This window comes from Tupaia chinensis, unplaced genomic scaffold, assembly GCF_000334495.1.
Source record: "Tupaia chinensis unplaced genomic scaffold, TupChi_1.0 Scaffold145741_1, whole genome shotgun sequence".
Classification (NCBI taxonomy): Eukaryota; Metazoa; Chordata; class Mammalia; order Scandentia; family Tupaiidae; genus Tupaia; species Tupaia belangeri.
In genome coordinates, this window is record NW_006205599.1 from 1,545,691 (window position 1) to 1,571,454 (window position 25,764).

Genomic DNA, 25,764 nt, shown 5'->3' on the forward strand with positions numbered 1-25,764 from the left:
GCGGTCGCCTATGTGGGAGTCCAGCGACATAGCCATTATGCTAACTGTTGGTCCCGTTGCATAATTTTTTTAAGAGTTATTTTTATTTTAACTTTATTATTATTATTTTCTAATTTGATCAGAGAGAAAGAGGGAAAGTGAGAAAGCAAGCCACCAGGTCTGGGACTTGAACCGTGATCAACCATGTGGGAGTCCAGTGATGGTCTTTAGCCATCATACCACCTACTGGCCCCCATAATTTTTAAAAAAATTATTCATTTAATTTTATTTATTATTACTATTTTTAAATTTGACCAGAGACAGAGAGAGAAAAAGTGTGAAAGCACGCCACCAGGTCCAGACTCAAACCATGGTTGGCCATGTGGGAGTCCAGCATCTTAACCACTGTGCCACTTGCTGACCCCCAACATGTTTCATAATTTAAACATAACATTTCATTAAAAGGACAGTGGATATATTTCTAGTTTTTGGTAGTGACAACTTCCAGAACCATTTCTGTTCTGTTATTATATTTCTGTTAAGTTATCTTGGGATACCTTAGTCCCTCTGCTAAGTTTTAGCAAAAAGAGAGACAACATAGGTAGGACATAATATTGGGACCAGCAGTTGGTGTAATGGCTATGTTGCTAGACTCCCACGTAGTCAGCTGTGGTTTGAGTCCTGGACCTTGTGGCTTAAACTCAACACCGGGTGCATGTGTATGCGTGCCCAAGATCCCGAGAGGAGAATGGAGGAGGAGGGATTGTGGAGTGGCCATCCCCCCAGGGGTGATTTCTCTCTCCCTCTCTCTCTCTCCCTCCCCCCCCCTCTCTCTTTTTGGCATCCGCATGCGCCCTATAGCAAAAATCTCTCGCTCCAAAAGAAAAAAATTTATTATTCATTTTTTTCTGGCAGTCCTCTCAATGAACAGTGTCTTAAACTTAAGATGGACTGCAATTGGGAACAAAGAACGTGGATATTATTTACTAATTGAGTGTATCTTTTAGAATATATTCTATATGCTTTCATTTCTTTCTTTTTTTTTTTTTTTTTTGCTACAGGGCACATGCACTGCTAGAGAGAAACAGAGAGAAGGAAAGTGAGACGTCACCCCAGGGGGGATGGCCATGCCTCGGTCCCTTCTCCATTCTCCTCCTGGGATCTTGCGCACACACTCATACTTGCCTAGTGTGATTATCAAGTCCAGGACTTGAAGTGTGCAGTTGACTGTGTGGGATCCAACTGCCTTAACCTCCACACCACCCTCTGGTGCACTAGTTAGCAGTTTTGCTCAGAGCCTGTAGTGACCGTTTGTTTCTGATTGAATGCATCCAGAAAATACCATAATTTCCTTGAGAGGCCGTGTTAATAGCCTTTGCAGTGTTGTATATGGAAGTCACAGTGCCCAGTGGGACCGCCACACATCATGTGTTCTGTTGGTTGCACCAAGCGAAGCATGTGTTATCACTAGAATGTGAGCCAGTCACTTGGAATGAAGTTTTTGGACTGTACTTTTGTCATGATGGCTTAGTTCCTAAGGTGGTTAATAAAGTACATATATTGTAACATGTTGATAACTTTATGTTAGAGACTTGAAATGCTTGACTTTTGAAATACCATGAATTACTGTATACTTTTTTATAAAACAATATTATATCTGTAACATTAAATGTTTTTATTTCCAAGATTCAGTCTGGTCCACTAAAAATCTCTGATTTATCAGAGGTAATGAAAGAATCTAAACAGCCTGCCTCACAACTCCAAAAACAAAAGGGAGACACTCCAGCTTCTACAACAGGTACTTCTATTTAGAGCCATTCTTTTAGGCTTATAGGTGAACGAATTGTTTCAGTGTGTTTGTACCCATAATCAAGAGGAGGGCCCCTCCCAGGAGAGATTCTTTGATCCGCAGTGCCTACCCGAGGGAAGAAGGCTTCTCACCTGTGATGTTGGCTCTTTCAGGGAATGAGCGGGACACAGAATTGGGCTTGATTGTGAGTGAGGGGTAGTGGCAAGGATTGTCCTACATACAAGACTTACCCTTTCTACTCCCCCCACCCCACCCACTGATGCCTAGCTTTTTCCTATTTGGATTTCAGTATATTCTCTCTTTTTTTTAACCTCTTTTTCTCCTATCTCTTCTCTGATTGTTTTTCTTTTATTTCTTAATGATGGAAGTGTCTTGCTCTCCTTTCTACAGATGCTTTTTTGCCTTCAAGATTTATCAGTAATCCTACCCTAATTTACGGCACTTGCCTTATTCTAACCTTTTTACTACACATATGAATGCCTTTATGTCCTTCTTTAGTTACTTCTGTCCTCCATTAAGTCGGCTGACTTTGACTCAGCAAATAGGTACTGAGTGTCTATTAAGTGCCTGTATTCTTCTAGGCGCTGAAGGTAGAGCAGTGAACTAAATAGTAGAACAAAAACAGCCAGCAAAACACAGCCACAGAAACTCTGCTGATACTCCTTGGCAGAATGAGGGAAGGGCGAATGATATAAAAGTAAACAAGTAGAATGTATAGGTGTCAGACAGAATGGGAGGGAATACCACAGTTTTAAATAGAGTAGAAAAGCCTCACCTAGAAAGAAGCAATCATCTGAGTAATGACTAGAAAGAGGCGAGGGGGTAAGTCAGATGAAATGCTGGTGGAGTCTGCAGACAGGGATTAGCTGGTGCAGGGGCTCAGCATATTCCTACAAGGAGCAGTTGCTTCTGGAGTGGAGCGAGTGACGGGGGAACAGGAGCCAGTGTAGGAGGAGAGGGAGCAGAATGCCTGCGGTGGCAGCCTGGGAAGCCTTATTAGAGCTTGTTCTATATTCGGAGTAGGATTGGAAGTTGTCGGGCTGCTTGCCAAGGGGTGGGGGTGGGGGATTGACCTGTGACTATTACTTTAATGGGATCTCTTGGGTTGCTATGAATGGATAAGGACTAGGAACAGGAATGGTAGCAGGGAGACGGTTAATGGGTTTTGTGGTAATCCAGCTTTATTCTTAAATGGGTCTTTCAGTCTACTTAAATTTTCCTTTATCCCCCCCCATTTCATCTCTAAAATTGTTCCTTTTTCTCTTCCATAAACACTTGTGTGTGTAATTTGCAAGCCCTTGATTTTTTAAAAACTTTTCTTTGAAAATATAGCTATTATTAACTTTCTAAATGTGAGTTCTATTCTTCACTGTTTCTACTGTGAACATCTTTCTGTGTTTAAAGCTATCATCTTGTTCTGCTTACACCTCTTCTCTCTTTCACTTTTAACAATTCAAAATATTCTTTGTCTAGTTGCATTGTTTTTTTCTGTCTTCTTCATTACAGGCTCTTTTTTCCTTTGTTATTCTTTCTCCATGTTATATAAATCTGATGTTCACTTCTTGTATGTTAAGAGTTGGTGCTTTTGCCAGAAGCCTTGCCTGGGAGTAGTGATGGATAAAATGCCTTTGAGTACTGGCAGTCCTCATTTCTCTGTGTCCCTCCGGCCATGTCCATTGTATGTCAGTCTGTACATGCAGTTGACAGTGCCCTTGTTGTTACTCAGACACGTGGCAGCACGTGGATTTATCTTTCAGGAGTCAGACAGTAAGTGGGCAGCGCTAGTAGTAGAGTCCCCTGTGTTTCTGTTAACCTAGAAGAGTATGAATACCATGAGTAACATGTATTTGTAGCACCTACAGAGGCAGCTCAAATTATTTCTGCAGCAGGTGATACACTGTCGGTCCCAGCCCCCGCGCGTTCGCAGGTCCCAGACCCCGCTGTTCAGCATGAAGAATCTGTAAAAACTGGTCACCCTGAAATCGAAGGAAAACCCACACCTGCAACTTCAGGTAGTTTAATTATTTATAGATTTTTTTCATTCTATGAATAATATACTCATCACAACTATGTAATGCCTAGGCAACACGTAGATATTGTAAGTGTATATTGAGCTGTCGGAAAAGTCATGGTGCATTTTCACATAGAAAAACACGTCGTGACTTTTCCAATGAGTTATTATTTATACTTGTTTTAAGTCTTCAGGCTTGCTTAGGAAATTTTTAAAATTTAGAAGTGTGAGTAAATCCTCAAAAACAAGGACACCCAGAGATGATCCCTTAATTCCTTATTTTGGAATCATTAAAAGTGATGATGTGGTTTTAGAATCCTCACCACGGAAGTACTCTGCCCTGATAGAACTGGCAAGTCTGAATGGTGGTGTTTTATATCCCTGTTAGCTGTTGAAATTCTGTGCTGAACTTTGATTTCCTCTTATTTACTTTGCTGCAAGAGGAAGCATCCTCATCTTCTGTAAGGGAGCGACCGCCCGAAGAAGTTGCAGCTCGCCTTGCACAACAGGAAAAACAAGAGCAAGTTGAGATTGAGTGTATGTAAATCAATGCTTCTAGCCACCTCTCAACCTCTCAGTTGCTCTCTTCTTAAACCATCAGCACAAGTGTGTCATCTCTCAGCTAATTGTAGTTTCTTTTCTTGTTTTTTTTTTTTTTTTTCCCCCACCATCTTCATTTCATCGTTTGTGTTCTTTCTCTCTAAACTTCTGTACTCACCTGACAAGGGCTATTCTTAGTGTATAACTGGTGAGCATTTTGAATAATATATGTGCTTTGTTTATGTTACTATGGCTGCTGCTGCTGCAGGTTCTCCATATTCTGGGGGGCAGAGACTGATTACAGTAATGCACCACATGACAGTGTTTCAGTGACTGACAGTGGTCCCATAGATGATACCGTGTAGCCTAGGCATATACCCACCTAGGTTTGTGCAAGCATGCTCTATGATGTTTGCACAGTGATGAAGCCACCTGGTGATGCATTTCTCATGAGGTATCCCTATATGATTGTATTTATGTTTTAGCAGTTTGCTAAGAATCTTTTCATTGTTAAGCTCATAAATTTATTTGTGTGAGTCAGAATGGTTCATGCTCTGGCTTATTAACCATCCTCTGGACTCTTCCTCTGGTGCTGTTATCTCACATTGAGGCATGGAGGTTATTTTCTTTCTTTCTTTTATTTATTTATTTCTTTTTTAAATTTGCCGGAGACAGGGAGAGAGGGAAAGTAAGAAAGCAGCCCCTGTAGGTGTGGTCATGCCACTTTACCTTCCCTTCCATTTCTCCCTCTCAGGATTTTGGGTACTCATGCATACATGCCTGGTCTGTTTTATAAGCCTCTGGGCCCAGGGCTCGAACCATGCAGTCAGCCATGTGGGATCAAGCCACTTTAACCACCATGCTATCAGCTGACCTGAGACTTGGAGAGTTCTCCATGTTGTTGGTTTCCAGCTAACAGGTGTATTATGCTAAGTTTTTGATGGTTTCAAAAAAGGTAATAGATACCCAAAATGTATTTTCCTGTCTTAAACAAGGCACACAGAACCCAGTTTATGGCTGCTACAGCGTGTGGATGTGTGGAAGCTGGGGAATGTGTAGCTCCTCACCGGACAGAGAGTGTCTCAAACTCTCCTGGCAGCCGCTTAGAGGTCATGGTGTTTGTCTTTCTGCCCTGAGTGGCTCCTGTTAATGTGTTGGTACTGTGCTGCTCTGAGGAACCAAGTTTGTTAAAACTGGGTAAAAGATTAGAATGAATAGAATGAGAATAGTTATAGACATTAGTTTGACATTAGTTAGATTTAGATTTTTTGTATTTGCATTCTTCTGAAATCTTGGTCATGTTGAAAATGTTAATTACTTCCAAATACGTGAAATATTTCAATACTTTTTTCCCACTTCTTAATTTTTCCTGAATTCTCTACTGCTTTAATTGAGATTACTACTACTTTTTTTTTTTTTAAGGGAGATTTTTGCTATAGGGCAAGTGAGACATCACTCCCCTCCCCACCCCATCATGGGTTATGGCCACGTCGCAGTCCTGTCTCCTCCAGGATCTTGGGCACACACGCGCTCAGCGTGAGTTTGAAGCTGCCGGGTCCAGGCCTCGAACCACAGTCAACTACATGGGAGTCCAACAATGTAACTATTACGCCATCTGCTGGTCCCAAGATTACTTCTTTTTAAAGTTTATATATTTTCTCCATTTTCCCCTTTTATCATATGGGCACCTGGAATTAAGCTACACATTTTAGATGGAGATATCTGTTCTTTTATTTGTGTGGTTGTGTTCAGATCCATTTTCATTTTGGGCAAAGTGTATATTTTCAGGATTGTGTCAGTTACCTTTAGTTTTGTCCTGAAAATTTACGTTAAAAATGTTCATGTGAAGACCAGTAGGTGGCATGATGGTTAAGGCACTGTATGGTTTGAGCTCCAGACCTAGCGACTTAAAAATCACACTGGGTGTGTGCACATTCATGCCCAAAATCTCAAGAGGAGAATGGGGGAGAAGGGACTGTGGCATGGCCACTCCCTTAGGGGCTGATTTCATATTTTCCTTCCCTTTCTCTTTGGCGAGTGCATGCATCCTGTGGCGGCAAACACCTTTAAAAAAATTGGTTCATATGTGGACCACCTGGTGGCCTGGTGATTACTGTGGTTAGATCCCACATGGGCAACTGTGTGGTCGAGTCCTAGACCTAGAGGCTTGAAAAACATGCCAGATATGTGTGCATACATGCACCAAATCCTGAGATAATGGAGGAGCAGAGACTGCGACATGGCTGTCACCTCCTCTCCTCCCCAGGGAGGGGTACTGTCTCTCCACTCCCACCCGTGTCTCTCTCTCTCTAGCAAGTGCATATATACTGTAGCAATTTTTTTAAAAAAGTTCATACCTGTCAGACATGCACGTGCTTGCCCAAGATCTGACAGGCTGGAGGACCAGATGAAGGGGACAGCGCTGTGACCTGATCCTGTGGAGGGTGCGACCTCTCCCTCTCTCGTTCACTCTTTCACTCTCGTACATGCACACTTTATCATGAATAAAGAAAAACATTTTAAAACTCGTGTGTGTCTAATTTTTATGAAGGATTGGAGCACAGTGACAAGAGGGATTGAGGCAGCAGGTGGCCTCCCAGCAGCCTGATTCCGTGGGCTTCTGTGAAGCGGCTCACTGCTGTCTGCACTGCTGGCCACCAGTAGCTCATTCTTATCATGGAAACCAAGAACAGTTTTTCCTCCCTTGCCTCTTTCTCTGTTTATATTTCCTGCTTGTCAGTATAGCTTCACTCTCACATTGATTTCCTGATTTTCCCCCCTCATTCTTAGCTTCCTTATCTTTGTTGTAGAGGCACCATGTAGGAGTCATCCAGTTCCATTTGTTCACCTCTGCCTGACTCTTCTCTTGCTAAAAATCCCCTTCTGTTTTTGTTTCACCTACTGAGTATATTTCATGTCTTTTTGTCATCTGCTATCAGTTATTATTAAATTAGTATTCTCATTGGCTTTTATTCTTCAAATGACCGTTTTTAAATTTCAGTGTGTTATCTAAAATATCATACCTTGCTTTACTTTTAAAATATGTTGCTGTTTCTTTTTAGAATTCCTGAAGCAGCACATGCAAACGTGCTCTTAATGGGTGCTAGTCCCTGGGACATTGCAGTTTCTTAAGTCTTATTATGGGAAAATACTGTCCATTTCAAGCTACCTTTACTTTTCTTATTTGCACGTTTTCTTGTTTGTCTTCCCCTGGTCTGTCTGTAATCTTTTATCTTGGCGGTACAGGTTTTACGCTGTGAGTACTTCTTGCTGAGGGAATGAAAATGAGCACTTCTTTTTCCCTATTTAAAATAAAAAATCTGGTGTATATGCTGAACTTACAGCTTCTAGTAGGTTAAAGGGACTGTAGTGTCCTGAGCCTTGTTTTTGTTTTTCCAAAGTTCAGATATATGTAGAAGTAAAAATAATATAATAAACCTTAATAGACCCATCATCCAGGTTCAATATTACCACTCTTTTACTGTACATGTAAGTGAAACTTTAATTCCCTAAATTTGAGTCCTGGGTGTATCTTGTTCTTTTTTACAGTTTTTTGGGAAATGCAATGAAGTAATCATAGGAGAAGAGGGAAAATTAAAACGAAGTTATTTATTGGGGAAGGAGTTTGTTTTTTAACTCTTCTCTTTTTCCTTCCAGCTCTAGCTAAAAGCTTAGAAGATGCTCTGAGCCAAACCGCTAGCGTCACTCTGCAGGTGATCGCAGCTCAGAATGCTGCCGTCCAGGCTGTCAATGCACACTCCAACATCCTGAAGGCAGCCATGGACAATTCGGAGGTGAGCCAGAGAACGGCTGGACGCCTAGCGTTTCGTAGGCTCATTTCTCCTAAGTGGTACGGGCTTTCTGTCACTGTTCTGAACAATCTAGAATATTTGTATTTTCTTTCTTTCTTTTTTTTTTTAAGAGAGGCTTTGGCTATAGGGTACAGGCGCTAACCAGAGACACACAGAGACAGAAAGTGAGAAGTCACCTCTGCCCAGGGGGATGGCCGTGCCATAGTCTCTTCTATCTCCTATTGGGACTTTGGGCATGCATGCACATGCACCCAGCATGAGTTTAAAGCTGCTGGGTCTGGGACTTAGAATACCCAGCATGAAAGCTGCTGGGTCTGGGACTTAGAATAATTGTCTTTTTAAAAAAAAGTTAAAAAAAAAAAAAAAGACCAGCAGGTAGCGTGGTGAAGATACTGGACTCCCACATGACTGATCACGGTTCAAGTACTGGACCTGGCAGCTTGCTTTCTCTCTCTCTCTCTCTCTCTCTCTCTCTCTCTTTCTCTCTGTGTGTGTGTATGTGTGTGTGTGTGTGTGTCTGGTCAAATTAAAATAAATGAATGAATAATTAAAATAATTCATTAAAAAAACTTAAAAAAAAAAAGAATAATTGTCTTCTTTTAGAGAGAGATTTTTGCCATAGGGCGCATGCATTTGCCAGACAGAGAGACGAGAGAGACAGAAAGCAAGAAATCATCCCCCAGGGGGCATGACCATGCCGCAATCCCTTCTCTTCTGTTTTCCTCCTGGAATTTTGAGGACACTTACACATATGCCCAGCGTGAGCCTTAAGCTGCTGGATCTAGGACTCAAACCGCAATTGACTACATGGGAGTTCAGTAGCCATTATGCCAGATTCTGGTTCCTAGAATAATTGTCTTTTCTTTTTTGAGAGGTTTTTGCTATAGGGCGCATGCGCTTGCCAGAGAGACAGAAAGCAAAAAATCATTCCCAGGGGGGATGGCCATGCTGCAGTCCCTTCCCCTCCATTCTCCTCTTGGCATCTTGGGCACGCATGCACACGTGCCCAGCGTGAGTTTAAGCCACCGGGTCTGGGACTCGAACTGCAGTCGACTACATGGGAGTCCAGCGACATAGCCATTATGCTAACTGCTGGTCCCGCTCACTTCTAAAATAAGGATATAACATACATTTTAAGACGCTGCTGTGGTCCTTATGGAAACTGATGTATGTAAAGTGCTTAGAATAGTGCATGACACATGGTAAGAGCTACATGAGTGACCAGTTGTATTTAACTGACACAAGCAAGCCGGTCGACCAACCAATTACTCTATGAATTACTGAAAGCCAAATAAAGGCAATATTATCTGTACAGAAAAAGAAAGTGAGAAAGCAAGCCATCATGCCTCGGATTTGAACCATGGTTAGCCATGTGGGAGTCCAGCGCCTTAACTACCACACCACCTGCCAGGCACTTAAAGTTGTTTCTGAGAAGCTTCTTTAGACTGTCAGATGGTCTAGTGACAGTAAACAGTTAATCTTGCCTGAAGAGGATTGGTTTTTAAACTCTTCATTGGTAATTAATGTGCCCTTAGAATGGAGACTATATCAGAGGTCAGTGGGAACATGGAGAGTGGAGGCAGAAAGAGTTGAATGACCAGAACTAGAGGGCATTGCTTTTTTTTTTCTTTTTTTCTTTTTTTTGGAGATGTTTTTGCTATAGGGTGTGTGCGCTCACCAGAAGGATAGAGACAGAGAGACAGAAAGTGAGAAATCACCCCGTAGGGGGAATGGCCATGTTGCAATCCCTTCTCCATTCTCCTCTCAGGATCTTGGGCACGCACGCATGCACACGCGCCCGGCATGAGTTTAAGCCCCCGGGTCCGGGACTTGAACCGCTGTTGACTTACTACGTGGGAGTTCAGCGACACAGCCATGACGCTAACTGCTGGTCCCAGGGCATTGCTTTTGTTGAGCCCTCTACTGAAGGAGCAAGCGTAGGGCTGCAAAGCCACAGAGAGCTACTGGTTTCAAACAAGGAAGATGTAAACTGGCCTTCTAAGTCCAGAGATAACTGATTGACGTGGCAGTCATTTTTTAGGTATGCCAGAAGCCTTTGTAGTAGCTTTGTTTGGAAACATTATTACTGAACCAGTTCAGCCGTCTTTCCGAGGTAAACATAGTTTAGTCTTATAGTAACTTAGTATGCTCCTGTTCATCTACACAAAGTGTATTTCAAGATAAATCATAGGGGGACCAGTAGTTGGTGTAATGGCTGTGTTTCTGGACTCCCATGTGGTAGACTGTGTTTCAAGTCCCGGACCCGGTGGCTTAAACTCACGCCAGGCGTGTGTGCGTGCGTGCCCAAAATCCCGAGAGGAGAATGGAGGAGAATGGATCCCCTCTGGGGGGTGATTTCTCACTTTCTCTCTCTTTCTTTCTGGTGAGTGCATATGCCCTATATCGAAAACTTCTCAAAAAAAAAATAAAATAAAAAAAGATAAACCATAGGGTAGTTTTGCTCCATACTTATATGTGACACATTCAGTTTAAATTACATGCATTTAGAAAAAGGAGTAGAAACGGCCAGCAGGTGGCATGGAGGTTAAGACAAGTGCCAGGAAAGAATTTCTATTCGAGAGAAATATTGTATATAAATTTTTACCTTTGAATTTAACGTCACACATTTCTGTTGGGTCTCATCGTCTGTTCTGTGGCAGTAATAGCAGTTATTTGCATTTATGTCATTGAAGTTTTCTGTTCAGGTTACAGGTGAGAAGAAGTCTGCTCAGTGGCGCACCGTGGAGGGTGCATTGAAGGAACGCAGAAAGGCAGTAGATGAAGCTGCTGATGCCCTTCTCAAAGCCAAGTAATTACTCATGGACTTTACAAGTAATTAGGGCCTCCTGGTGGTTGTTTTTTGTGCTGTGTTTTCTTTATACTGTTTTTAGAAAATTAAGAGAAGGCAGAGAAAGCCTTTCCTACTTTCTCCACCTGTGCTTGATATGAATTGGCATCAGGATCACAAAGGTTATAAGAGAGGAAATAAAATATAATTCAACTAAAATAAATTTTACAGAAACTTATGTAAAGGATGGTATCTAAATACAAGATTTGGCCCAGCTGCAATAGGCATCCTGGTTGATACTGCTGCTTTGTAGGCTGGGGCCACATGAGAGACCTGGGTTTGATTCCCGAGCAACTCAAGAGGCCTGATGTGGGGCTCTACACTTGCAGTCCTTGGTACTTGGGAGACTGAGGTGGGAGGGCTGTGACATAGTGATACTTTGTCCCCCACCCCAAAAAAAAAAAGTTATTAGATTATTCCTTAGGTGGTGTATCTCTACACATTTACTGAGATTCTGTTATAATTTCAAGATTTTGCCGGAACGACTTTGGCAGTTGTACTGGGATTTAGAAAGTACATTATAATCTGTTTGCTTCACCTCATGAAGTAATAACTGTGTAATAGGTCTAGTGTTAGGCCTCCTTGACATTGAGTCCTAGAAGGTAGCTAAAAGTAGAATCAAGCAAGCAAACCCAAGTATAAGATCATCCTTTGATGATAGAAATCTGTATTTGACTAAAGGTTTTTATCAACAGTATGAAATAGTTACTTGTCATTCAAAATTTTGCTGTCTTTCTAATAAAGTATTTCTGATAGAGAAAGAAATTTTCTAATAAAGCCACCATAACTTTTAGGAGATTCAAAAATGTTCATATTATTAGACCGTGTGTCTGTTCTGTGTTATGTGGTGAGTAGACCGCAGCCCATCTGACCTACGAAACATTTTGAATCTTGCGGGCTCCCCTACGCCCCGGTTTTCTGTCTAGTGAGGTCCTTGGTCTTCTCCTTTCCTTTGCCTTTGTAAAATTCTCTCTCACTGGCAAGGGAGTCAGCCTAATCTGTTAGAGCTGCCATTTATTGTGGGCTCCTTGTGGCAGGCCCTGTACAAGGTAGTTTGCACAAATTACTTATCCATACACAAAGGTGTGCAGCCAGGGCGAGGCCGACCTTGGCAGTTGAGTCCGGGTCTGTCTTTCTCTGGAGACTGGGTCTTTTCCACACCGTGCTACATCTCTCGTTCACTCTAGTAGACTTAGCTCTTCTGACCAAGGTGATTTCAGCTGTCAGTGAGACTAGCTTCTGTGCTTAGTGACTAAACAAAGCATTCAGTGACGTTTTTCAAACTACATTTCTTTTCTAGACTTTAATAATGATATACTATACTGACTTCAGAACTCTTTTATTTAAGTTATTTACTTGTTTCTTCCTGAGAAAGAGAGAGTAGGCACCCCCAACAAGAGTCTTCATGCTGTGACCTGACCTCCAGCCTCAGCCAGCATGCCACAGGCATGCAATGCACACATGTCTGGTGTGCACACAGAGACCTTGGGACGTGAATCCAGGACTTTCCCATGTGGCCTCAGCATCACAGCATTGCATCACCACTGCACCGCTACAGCTGGCCCAAAAAGCTCTAATAGTGTTGCAAGGAATTACACTAATTTTCATTTTGTTTTATTGGTTTCCAGAGAAGAGTTAGAGAAGATGAAAAGTGTAATAGAAAATGCGAAGAAAAAAGAGCTTGCTGGGGCCAAACCTCATATAACTGCTGCAGAAGGGAAGCTTCACAACATGATAGTCGATCTGGATAATGTGGTCAAGAAGGTAGATTCCGCAGCTCTTACACATTGCTTTTTGTTTTTTAGTATATTCGTTTAGTCAAAGGATTTTAAGAATTCAGGAAAATGGCCAGCTGGTGGCCTGGTGGTTGGAGTGCTGGACTCACACATGGCTGGCCATGATTCGAGTCCTGGACTCCATGGCTTGAGAATCATGCTGGGTACGTACGTGTGCTACCTAAAATTCTGAGAATGGTGAGAAGGGATTGTGGTGTGGCCATCCTTCCTGAGGGATACTATCTCACTTTCCCTCCCTCTGTCTCCAGGAAGTGCATGCGCCCTATGGCAAAAACCTAAATAAATAAATAAAAATTTAGGAAAATAATAAGATGCCTACCATCTCTTCTTCTTTTTTTCCTGCAAAGAGTATTAGTTGTTATTATTTTGTTTTGTTTTGAATGTTTGCTATAGGACATGTGCTTGTGGAGCGAGACAGTGAAAGAAGGAAGGAAAGTAAGAAATCACCCCCCAGGGAATATGGCTGTGCTGCAGTCCCTTTTCCTCCCTGGATTTTGGTCACGTATACACATACACCTGGAGTATTTTTTTTCAAACTGTCAGATCTAGGTTTCCAAACACCATGCCATCAGGCTGGCCTCAGTTGTTACTGGTTTTAAACACTTAACTTGAGGGACCAGTATATGGAGTAATGGTTTCGTCGCTGGACTCCCACATAGTTGATTGCAGTTCGAGTCCTAGATCCGGCAGCTTTAGACTCACACTGTGCATGTGTGTGCATGCCCATAATCCTGAGAGAACAGGAGGAGAAGGGATTGTGGCCTGCCCGCCCTCCTAGGGTGTAATTTCTCACTTTTTGTCTCTTTGTCTCTCTCTGTCTCTCCCGGTGAGCGCATAAACCCTATAGCAAAAATCTCTCTCAAAAAAACAAATACAAAACTTGAGCCTCCACCCTGACTTCCATCCCAGGTAGTCTGGAGCAGCATGGGACCCTCAGCAGCACCGGGACCCTCAGCATCCGTGCTAAACGTGGCTCTGCAGGGCCATGGCCTGCAGCCTCAGTGGAGGCTATGCCCGCTGCTGCCTGGGTGACTAAGGGCTGTCACTATCTGGACCTGCTCTGCTGTTGGTGTGTAAATTCATGGAGAGGCACGAATGGATAACAGCAGAAAACGGTGTTAGAACAGTGGGTATCAGCAGTTCTGCACAGGAAGCTTTGGGAGATGTTGTTTATTGTAGTCTACCCAACTTGGGACAAAACTGAACAAGATGAGTTTAGTGCTTTGGAAAGTGTGAAAGCTGCTGGTGAATTCTATTCTCCTCTCTATCAGAAGAAGTAACTGAAATTAATGAAGCTCTGCAGAAAATCCAGGACTTGTCAACTGATCTTGTTAGGAAGATGGTTGGCTGATCAAGATGACTCTGAGTAACCCTTCAGAACAAGATGAACTAATGAGAGAAGAAGCCTATGAGAAATATGTAAAGTCTATTAAGTCAAAGTAGGACCCTTAAATAAAGTAGTGTAAAACTACTTAATCCAGCATGGTTATCTTAAATTAATGGTTGGTAGAAGACTTAAAATAGCAACTTTGAACAATACCAGTAGAAAAAGAAACTACTCTGAACACCAGTACTGGAAAGAAATACCCCTTAACTTTATTTTGTTTTGAGAGAGATTTTTGCTGTAAAGTGTAAGCACTTACCAAAGAGACAGAGACAGAAAGAGAGAAATCATCCCCTGGGGAGATGGCCATGCCGCAGTCCCTTCTCCAGTCTCCTCCCAGGACTTTTGGCACGCACGCACATGCACCCAGCATGAGTTTTAAGCTGCCGGGTCCAGGACTTGAACTGTGTTTGACTACCTGGTAGTCCAGCCATTTACCATTACACAGTCCACTGGTCCCACCTCTTAACTTTCTAGTGATCATATTTTTAATAAACATAAAATGGGTCTGTTTCACAATATTCTATGATTCTTAAGACTAGGCTCAAGTATTCATAATTCATGAAATCATCTGTGATAAAAAGTAGTTATAAAAATTATGTAATTAGTGATAACACTGTTTTCAAAAGCCTTACATTACACTGTATGTTGCTTGTATCCATCCCTGGATTTGGATCAGAATACTTAATTTGCTCTCCATTGAAAATAACTGGGAGTGGAGAGAAGTTTTTGTTAGTTGTATAGTGTTGAAGAACAGTGCTGTTTTAGTGTTGCAGTATACTGCATTTGCTGGTGCTAGTTCTACAGTTGAAGCAACAGCTTTGCAGCAGAATAAGAAATAATAAAATACTCAGTTTCTTCATTTAAACATAGAAACTGAACACGAAGTAGACTACTCAGTATTGTCAATACTTCCTAGAATAGTTACATTTTTGGTCAGGGTTATTGTCACATGGCATTTTAATAGGAATTAGAAGGGAAAAAAGATGAGGCTCATGCTCCTTTTTCTGAGCTTCAGATTCTATGCATGTATTGTTTACCCATTCCCAACCAAACATAGTTGAAGGGATACGAGTTCCATGTGCTGGAACGTCTGTGGCGCCTTTTGTTGACTTAAACTGTATACTCCTTGTCTTTGCTCAGGTGCAAGCAGCTCAGTCTGAAGCTAAGGTCGTATCTCAGTATCATGAGCTGGTGGTCCAAGCCCGGGATGACTTTAAGCGAGAACTGGACAGTATCACTCCAGAAGTCCTGCCTGGGTGGAAAGGGATGAGTAAGTTCAAATAAAGTATTGGCACTCTGCGTTTTTCCTTTAACAGCTGATCGAGTAATTGAAACTCGATTCCCTCCATTCATCTAGTCCAAACTCCTCTTGCCTGCGTATCTATTTTGATGTCTGGTACATTGCTGCGGTATTTTATTTCAAGCACTGTCACAAGAAGCGATGCACCTGTGATGATACTCCCATAGCTGTAGCAGCAGTGAACACAAGTTCCAGCCAGTGTTTCATTCCAGAAGCCGTGATTCCATTCTGGACTCTCCTATAGGAAAGCAAAATAAGGTTTAGAAACCAGCGAGTGAGAGTGACATTACAGCCTTGACTCTGTTAAAATAGTATTTAGAAAAGAGTTACAAAATCTTTGTTACTTTGAAAGCATTGGTAGTGAGTTGCTTAAGGCCGTGTTTTATGACTCCTCCGAGACAAGAGAAGGTTATGTTGGGAATGTACCAAGGGATCCGCAGTGAGAAGGAAGTCAGCTGTCTGCTGTCCACTTACCAAAGCTGTGACTGCAGGGAATTTTTGGTGATTACACAGCATAACTCAGGGAGTAGTCACGTTTCCCTGAAGCACTTGTGAGAGTACCAGGAATGGCAGAGATTTCCAGTCTCAGCAATGTTATAATATTGTCTTTTTAAAATTATTTATTCATTTATTTTTAACTTGACAGAGAGAGAGACAGAGCGAAAGAGAGGAAGTGAGAAAGCAAGCCATCAGGTCTGGGACTCGAACTGTGGTCAGCCATGTGGAGTGTCCAGCACCTTAACCACCATGCCACCTGCTGTTCCCCACGTTACAATACTGTTTAAATGCCTTCATGTGTTAGGGACTGAACTTCTGGTGTTTGGGGCCTCACTGGGCTGAAAATCTCAGGGTTGCATCACAAAATCATGGCTGGTTAAAGGAACTCATGCATAAAGATTAGTTCAGGATTTTTTATCTGCCTAGTGGCCAACCAGAGAGATTTAATGACAAAAGGGAGAGTGAACTATCAAAAAAGGACTCAAACATTCAGATATTTTAATGCAGTTGACTCAAGAGGGAGAACATCAGACTCATGTCAAAAAAGTGAAAATAGACTTTATGAAAGAAAGGGTGAAGTGGAGACACACACAGTAGCGAGATAGTGGATCTCACGTCCACGTTTTTCTTTAGTGATATCTAGCAACTCTCAAAGAGGATGTAGCGAACAGATTTTCCTAGAGTGAAATGAACTTGAGCCATATCTACACTACTTACCTTACCTGCATTTCTCAAGAGCTGTGCTTCATCCAGGTTATTTGAGAATATTAACCCTAGGGTTTGCACAGTAGGCTCTGGTCTTCCCTCTGGTCTCAGTATTACTACGTTTTCTAAGTGAGCTCTGAAATTTAACATTGTTTTCCTTTCTTTTTGCTGCTTTTGAAAGTGCCTGTTGTAAAACATGAGAATATTAAAGCAGTAGCTCTCCACCCAGGGCGTTTTTGCCTGTCACAGAACATTTGGCAGTTTCAGAGACATTTTTGTTTGCTGTCTGTGGGTAATGCTACGAGCAGATAGTGGGTAAAGGCCATCTGTGCTGCAAAACATCCCACAGTGCATGGAACAGACAGCCCCTTACAGCAAAGGTCATCCGGGCCAGAGTGTCAGGTTGGATGTCAGTATCAGGGCTGAAAAATCCTGCACTAAAGATCGTGTCGTGGGAAGAGTGGAAGTCTTCTGCAGCGCAGTTCCCAGACCGCGTAATGGCTATGTCGCTGGACTCCCATGTAGTCGGCCACAGTTTGAGTCCCGGACCCAGTGCCTTAAACTCACGCCATGTGCATGTGCATGTATGCCCGAGAGAGAAGAATGGAGGAGAAGGGATTGCGGCATGGCCATCCCCCAAGGGGGTGATTTCTCGCTTTCTGTATCTGTGTCTCTCTTTTTCTGGCAGGCGTATGCGTCCTATAACAAAAACCTCTCAAAAATTTTTTTTTTATGTTTTAATTTAAGAAATACAGTACATATTCATATAATACAGAATTTCAAAGATACAAATGGCATTTGATCAAGGTTCTCTTCCACTCCTGCCCATAGCTGTGTAGTTTTCCTCCCCAGGTGCAGCCAGTTTTGCTAAATTCTTGTGTCTTAATGGAAAGAGTAATTATTTCCCAATTAACTCAGTTGTCTGTTAATGTCCCCACCTCTGAAATTCATGGCACATCAAACTCATTAGTACTGGTTTGTGTTATATTTTGCTGCTATTTTCTTTTCCCTAAGTGATAAATGTTCTGGTGATACTTATGATGTGCAGTGCTCTTTGGATTCTTTATTGTGGGCACAATGCCCAATTTGTAATAATAGCTAATGTTATTAAGCTTGTCACACATTAACTTACTTAAAAAATTTTTTTGAGAGGTTTTTGCTCTAGTGTGTGTGCACTCGACAGAAAGACAGAGTCAGAGAGACAGAAAGCAAGAAATCACCTCCTGGGGGAATGGCCACGCTGCCATCCCCTCTCCTCCATTCTCCTCTGGGGATCTTGGGCAGGCATGCACACATGCCTGGTGTGAGTTTAAGCCACCAGGTCCGGGACTTGAACCGTGGTTGGCTACATGGAAGTCCAGCTATATAGACATTGCGCCAACTGCTGGTTCCAACTTATTTAAAATTTATAACAGCCCTGTGAGGTAAATTTTGTTATCATTTTAAAGATGAGAAAATTGAGATATAGAGGATTTAAATACTTTGCCCAAGTTTGGGGCTTGGAGCCAGGCTTCCATCCCTTTTTATTTATTTATTTATTTATTTTTGAGATGTTTTTGATATAGGGCACCTGTGCCTCTCCAGAAAGACAGAGAGAGAAAGAGACAGAAAGTGAGAAGAAATCACCCTCCATGGGGGATGTCCACACTGCAATCTCTTCTCCATTCTCCTCTTGGGATCTTGGGCACGCACACACACGCCCGGCGTTAGTTTAAGCTACCAGGTCCAGGACTCGAATCATGGTTTACTACATGGGAGTTCAGTGACATAGCCATTATGCCATCTGCTGGTCCCAGCCAGGCTTCCATTCTTACCCATTGTCTTCCTGTTCTCTGCCCAATTGATGTGTATTGGCAGCACGGGACATCTTTTCTGCCTTTGTGAAGAGGAGGTATATGATTATGAAGGGAGGGGAATTCATTTTTATGAGATTGCGGGTACAGGGAGGAGTGCCTGAGGTAAAGAAGTTTGGCCGACGGCAGCTTGAGTAATCTGAGGATGAAGTTACATGGCCCGCATAGTGTCTGTGCATGGGCACTGAAAATGAACGGAAGAGATACTAGGAAGCAATCACTTAGGTTTGGTTTGTTAAATTGTAATTTACAATATCTGGTGAAGCTGAAGATATCTATACTCCTTGATACAGTGTTTTCAACTTTTAGGTATGTGCTCGAAAACATGTCTGCACAAATGCTTAAAGAGATTCATACAAAAACATGCAATAAAGCGCATGTAAGAGCAGAAAAATTGACAACAGCTAAATGTGCCTCACGTGTGGCAGTGCACATAAATGCACTAGAATGTAGCTCTCAGACATAAATGTTAAGGAAAATGAAAAGTTACATATGATACATACAATAAACTACACTTACATGAAGTTTAAATTTGCAAAAGAAAACCATATGAGGGGATTTCAAAAAGTGTGTGGAAAATGGAATTAAAGTACAAATTGTTTTGGGTGCAAAAAATTTTTTAAAGATTTTTGTTACAGGACGTGTGTACTTGCCAGAGTGACAGAGATAGAACAAAAAATCATCCCCCGGGGGTATGGGCACACCCAGTCCTTTCTCCATTCCTCTCTCTGGATCTTAGATATGCACACACACATGCCTAGCGTGAGTTTTTTTTAAGTCGCCAGGTCTGGGACTCAAACTGGAGTTGAGTATGAGGGAGTCCAGCAATGTAACCAATATGCCATCTAAGGGTTTTGCAAAAAAATTTTTGAAATTCATGTATAGTTTTTTCACAATAAGCATTTCCCATGAACTTTTGAAGACTTACGTTCAAAGGATACACATGTATATCAAGTATTGAAAAAAATGCATGGGAACAGTAGACCACAAATTCAGAGAGCCGAATCATTGAGAAGGTTCCTCTGTGTGTTTCCAGGGTTGGAAAGTGAGGAACAAATTGTGAATGGTCAGTATTCCCAGGACGCATCTCCTTTGTTGTGTATAGTGATGGGTAATGTAATACACATAGCCACATTTAGGGGTCTTGCTGAGATTCACTCTGCACTCTCACCTTTTCCAACTTCACCCGTCTTTCCTGCAACATTCGGACAGATCCCTGTTTTTTGGTTTTGATCAGACTTCAGATTAATTAGTAGTTGACTTTTAGAGCCATTTGCGATGAAACTGTCCATCTTTGAGCTTATTAAATCCTAGGGTCATTAAGAGGCTCAGGACATGACATACCCTGGATGTTCAGAAGCTTACTCTCTGAGACGGGAGCTGAGACAGGCTGTGTTCTCTTTTCTATCACGTGTGTTTACGTTCTGGCACTTATGGTCATGGTAAATATCAACTATGTTAATGTTAATTTTTCTCTTCCCTCCTTTGTATCAGGCAGTCGCAGTTCATACTTTCATTTGCACAGATTAAATGTAAATTCAGTGTAAATTCACTGTTTGAGATAATTTCCGAAGAGAAAGTACTTGAAATGGTGAGAGGCCTGGTATTGAGAACAGAGAATCAGAACTGTATCCTGGTTAAATACTATGTGAACTATTGCAGGTGGGAGGGATCAAAGAAAATCATAATTTCTTTCTTTCTTTTTAAAGAATTATTTTATTTAACTGTGTTTATTTATTTAAATTTTACCAGAGAGGACAGAGAGAGAAAAAGAGAGGCAGAGAAAGTGAGAAAGGAAGCCGCTAGGTCTGGGACTTGAACTGTGGTCAGCCATGTGGGAATCTAGCGCCCTTAACCACCATGCCACCTGCTGGCCCTGAAAATTATAATTCCTAAGAAAAAACTAACGTTAATTGCTTTGGTGAAATAGATATGAATTCCTCAAAACCAAGACTAATTTTAATAGTGATTCTCTTATTTTCTAAAATGTTAGAATTTACTTGGTTTATATTCTTTTTCATCTCTTTAAATTTTAGGAACTATGAACTATTATTTTGCTTTCCAGTATTAAAATATGCTTTTCCTGGTAATAGTTCTTGTTCTGGTTCCTTGTTTTCCTTTTAGATGTTTAATAATTTATAACCAAAATATGAACTTTTTTTTTTTCAAACTGTTTTTCTTTTCCTTTGCAGGTATTTCTGACCTAGGTGAGTAATCATGTGTATTTCATATTTAAAGGTTTTCGTTATGAGTATTAAAAGGCTGAAAGCTCTTTATTGTGCCTGTGTTTTTTATATGAAGCCATCAGTAGAATTTATCCCATGTAGTAAGTCTGGATGAGTTATTTATGACTTCATTTGCTTTCAGGGACAAAAGTGTTTCCTCAAGTGATCCATAGATGTGAGGGATGTGTGTTCGTGTCTGTGTGGTGTCTGTAATGGGCTTCCTTAAACTTATTTTGGAGATGGGGAACTAGCAAGAAAATGATAATAATCTCCATGGACCCATCATGCAAGTATTTTAGTTACCAGTGCATGACCAGCTTTGTCTCCTCTTGTCCACCCTCCACAACTGATGTAGCAGCAGACCCCAAATTTCACACCCTTTCACTTGTAAATACTTTTTTGTGTTTTTATAAGAATAGTCAGTGGAAACCAGCAGGTGGTGTGGTGGTTAAGGCGCTGGACACTCCCACATGACCAACCACAGTTGGAGTCCCGGATCCAGTGACTTGTTTTCTCCCTCCTCCCCCCCACCTCCTGTGTCTCTCTCTAGTCAAATTAAAAAAATAAATAAATAAATGGATGAATAAAATTAAATAAATAATTTTTTAAAAAAATTCACCATACTATCATCACACCTAAAACGTAGTAATTGCCTACTATTGTCAAACATAACATACAGTGTTCAAATTCTCCAGTCATATCTTAGAGTAAATGTTTACAGATTTACCTGTTGAATGCTGTCAGTAAATCTCTTATTCCCTTTGTTTTTCGCTTTTCAGTTTATTGAGTAATTGGGTCAGTTATCATATAAAATTTCCCATTCTGTATTTTATTGTTGGAACCATTTTTATATATATTTTTTTTTAAATGTTTATTTCTTTATTATTCTTTTTAAGATTTGCTCTAGGGCACTTGGATTTGCCAGAGGGACAGAGACACGAGAGAGACTGCGGTGGGGGAGGGTGGAGTGACAAAGCACCACCCAGAGGAGTAGCAGTGCCACAGTTCCTTCTCCATTCTCCTCTCGGGATTTTGGCCATGTACACACACGCGGCCATTGTGCTTTTCAAGTTGAGATTTACAAGGGTCTGGGATTTGAATCATGCGGTCAGGTGTGTGAAGTCCAGCCACCTTAACTACCATGCTACTGGCTGGACCCTTTTTTTCCTCCCTCTCTCCCTCTCTCCCTCTCTCACTCTCTCCCTCTCTCCCTCTCTGCCTCTCTGCCTCTCTGCCTCTCTGCCTCTCTGCCTCTCTGCCTCTCTGCCTCTCTGCCTCCCTCTCCCTCTGCCTCTCGCACTTTCTCTCTCTTTGTCTCACTGTTGCTAGAGGGCCTGTGCACTCACCTGAGAGAGAAATGGAGAGTCTCCCCCAATGGGGTGTGGACATACCACAATCTCTTCTCCTGTATTCCTTTATCCTGTTGAGATTTTGAGCGCACATGCACACATGCCTGATGTGTTTTCCCAGCTGTCAGACCTGGCAGTTGAACTGTGGACAGCCATTTGGGATCAGGCTCTCCTAACCACTAGGGGAGGGGCAGGCTCTGGAGCTATAACTCTGCCGTATGTCTTTGAAAGTTTTTGGAGTGTGAGATTTAAAAAAAAATAAATGCATGTGTGTAAGCCTTGAACCATGACTCTTTTTAGAACATCTACAAATAACGGATTGTCTGGTATATATCACTATGCTAGGTAATGTATGTTTAGGAAAAACAGAAATTCTCATTAAGGAAATGTCTGAGAGAATTTGAATTTGAATTGAATTTGAGCAGAAAATAATCTTTATTGGGTGCCTATTAATGGCTAATTCACATCATGCATGGAAGAAAATATAGACAAGATTGCATGTGTAAGCTTTGTCTATAGAGGCGAAATTACAGTAAGTTAGTTAATTTATAATTAGTTCAGATTAGAAGTAATGATTTGGATTCTTATAAAAGAACTAATTATACAGTGCCTCAGAGCCAACCTGACTTACTTTGCCTGGAATTGAGAAAGTTTAGTTGTCGGACACTAGCTATCAATTTCTGATTGCACTGGAGAATTAAAATTTCTCTTCATATTAGTTACTTTTGACATTTCTTTTTTCTTTTTCTTTTTTTTTAATAATTATTTTATTTAACTTTATTTGTTATTTTAATTTGGCCTGGTTGGAACAGAATAAGAGGAGGGTGGTAGAGAGTGAGAAAGCAAGCCGCCAGATCCGGGAGTTAAACCTTGGTCAGCCATGTGGGAGTCCGGTGTCTTTAACCATCACACCTCCTGCTTGACCCCTTGACCTTTCTTAAAAACTGTTAAATTAAATCATTGGAAGTAAATGACCTTTTAGTGGACTTTAATTTTATAATGTGTTTTTCTGTTTAGCTGACAAACTCTCAACCGATGACCTGAACTCCCTGATTGCACACGCACATCGTCGCATCGATCAGCTCAACAGAGAGCTGGCAGAACAGAAAGCCACGGAGAGGCAGCACATCGCGTTAGCCTTGGAGAAGCAGAAGCTGGAAGAGAAGCGGGCATTTGACTCCGCAGTGGCAAAAGCCTTAGAACATCACAGAAGTGAAATACAGGCTGAACAGGACAAAAAGGTAGAAGAAATGAGAATCCCTGCCTGGTGTGTAAAGTAACTGTGATTGTACTCTCATCCAGGGATTCTGCTGGCACTGCCGACTTTATCCGGGATGGAGGTCATGCCAGCCCACCTTTAGCACGGGCCACAGGCCCTCGTTTTCGTGATCAGAACTTGTAGGGACGGATGGATCTAGCAGAGTTCCTTTATGTTGAACAGATGTAGAGTTTAGGAAAGTAATAAGCTTCTGGATTATTCACATCTTTCCCAGAGGGACCTCTGTCCCCTACAGCAGCACTGAAAGAATCTCTGTTGGATTCTGAGTATACTTTTTTCTGCCACTGTTGTTAGGTGGTGGTGGTTAAAAATGAATGAAATAGGGACCAACAGTTAGCATAATGGCTATGTCGCTGAACTCCCATGTAGCCGACCACAGTTTGAATCCCGGACCCGGTGGCTTAAACTCACGCTGGGCGTGTGTGAGTGCATGCCCAAAATCCTAAGAGGAGAATGGAGGAGAAGGGATTGCTGCATGGCCATCCTCCCGGGGGGTGATTTCTTGCTTTCTGTCTCTCTGTCTCTCTCTGTCTTTCTGGTGAGTACATGTGCTCTACAGCAAAAACCTCTCCAAAAAAAAAAAAAAGGATGAAATAGCTCCTTTATCCTTTGTCTGGAACGTTATGTATTAAGTAGGTGTGCACAGGCAGATTTGGGAGCCTGAATGCGTGCCCACTTCTAATCCTCCCCCTCCTGCTGGTGTTCTAGGCCACAAGACGCTACACACTTCTGGCCTTTCCCACTTTGCCAGCCACTCCTTGGCCATCTCCTCTGCTTAGCCTCTCAGGTGCTGGCATGCCTGTATTAGCTCGGAAACCTTTTTCTCCACCAAAACTGTCCCTGACCTAGTCCTGTGGCTTAGATATTTAGATAACTTCTGTGCCTGATCAATTTCTGTCTCTGGCTTTGATTTAAGCCTTGGCATCAGGTTCCTATCCAGTAGTCTGCTTATTATCTCCAGCTGTGTTTTTAAAAATTTTGCCAGAAGGAACTTGTGTTTGGTCATGGGAAGGAGGAACGGAGGGAGAGAGGGGGAGAGAGAGAGAAAGAAAGAGAATGAACCCTGTGGAGAGACTTTTAGACACTGGTGCTAATGTTTCTGTTATTACACAAAGACATTGACCCAAAAATTAGCCTTGTAAATTTACTAACTCCAAATTAGAAGGGGTAGGATATATTAATTCACCAACAAAAAATTCTGCGATTCTTACTTAGACAAATCAAGAGGAGCGTACAAAACAGTTTCAACCTTATATTTTATCTAATATACCTTTAAATCTATGGGGAAAAAATGTACTTCATAAAATTATATAGACCTTCCTCACCTATAACAAAAATATACTTAATCAAAGCCTTTTGCCATCTCAAAATTAAACAAAAAAGCCCAAAACTGACACACCCCTTTTTCAACACTCCAAAATTTAGACAAAAAGGTAAATTTTAAATAGGGGCCTTAACAAACTCCCCAACTATGCAGACTACAACTCCAATAAAGTGGCTTTCAAAGGAACCTGTCTGGGAACCAGCAGTTAGCATAATGGCTATGTCGCTGGACTCCCACGTAGTTGACCGCAGTTCGTGTCCTGGACCCGGTGGCTTAAAACACGCTGGGCGCGTGTGCGTGTGTGCCCAAGATCCCGAGAGGAGAATGGAGGAGAAGGGATTGCGGCGTGGCCATCCCCCCTGGGGGGTGATTTCTCGCTTTCTGTCTCTATGTCTCTCTCTGTCTGGCGAGCACACGCGCCCTATAGTGAAAACCTCTTAAAAAAGAAAAAAGAGAGCCTAAGTTGACCAATGGCCCCTAACTGAGGTAAAGATTAAGACAGCTAAATTGCTTATTTGTAAGCAGTTAAAACTGAGACATATTAAGCCTTCTTTTAGCCCTTAAAATTCTCCCATTTTTGTCATTAAAAAAAATCAGAAAAATAAAAATTGTTACCAGACCTAAAAAAAGTTAATGCCACCATGCAAACAATGGGGCCATTACAACCTAGCCTTCCTAGTCCAAGCACTGTTCCCCTCAACTTTCATTTAATCGTGTTAAATCATAAAAATTGTTCCTATACTATTCCCCTACATCCTAATAATTACGTTTTGCCTTCTTCATACCTTCTACTAACCATAAAAAAACCTTTAACTAAATTCCAGTAAAAAATACTACCTCAAGGCATAGCCAACAGCGCCACCTTATGTCAACATTTTGTCAGTACAGCCTTACAAGGCATCCAATAACAATACCCTAATTATTATGTTATTCATTACATAAATGACATTCTCTTAACATCTCCTACCCAAAAAAGTTATTAAATTTATTTACAAACACTAAATTAAGGCTAAAACAGTAGAGACTAGTAATAGCCCCTAAAAAAATA

The 25,764-nt window shown here is 41.6% G+C and overlaps 1 protein-coding gene across 9 annotated transcripts in view; it reads left to right on the forward strand.

Moving 5' to 3' along the window:
• IMMT (inner membrane mitochondrial protein) overlaps positions 1-25,764 on the forward strand; it is a 48,506-nt gene that overhangs the window by 12,255 nt on the left and 10,487 nt on the right. For 2 of the 9 annotated variants that reach the window (XM_006168374.3, XM_006168378.2), the window contains exons 4-12: positions 1,666-1,777; positions 3,679-3,801; positions 4,242-4,337; positions 7,998-8,134; positions 10,858-10,961; positions 12,629-12,764; positions 15,324-15,453; positions 20,732-20,746; positions 23,131-23,354. In XM_006168374.3, the coding sequence (XP_006168436.1) occupies positions 1,666-1,777; positions 3,679-3,801; positions 4,242-4,337; positions 7,998-8,134; positions 10,858-10,961; positions 12,629-12,764; positions 15,324-15,453; positions 20,732-20,746; positions 23,131-23,354 (1,077 nt within the window). Of the gene's footprint in view, positions 1-1,665; positions 1,778-3,642; positions 3,802-4,241; positions 4,338-7,997; positions 8,135-10,857; positions 10,962-12,628; positions 12,765-15,323; positions 15,454-20,731; positions 20,747-23,130; positions 23,355-25,764 lie in introns of all 9 variants that reach the window. The other 7 variants (XM_027768255.1, XM_027768258.1, XM_006168377.3 and 4 more) reach the window with 5 other exon arrangements.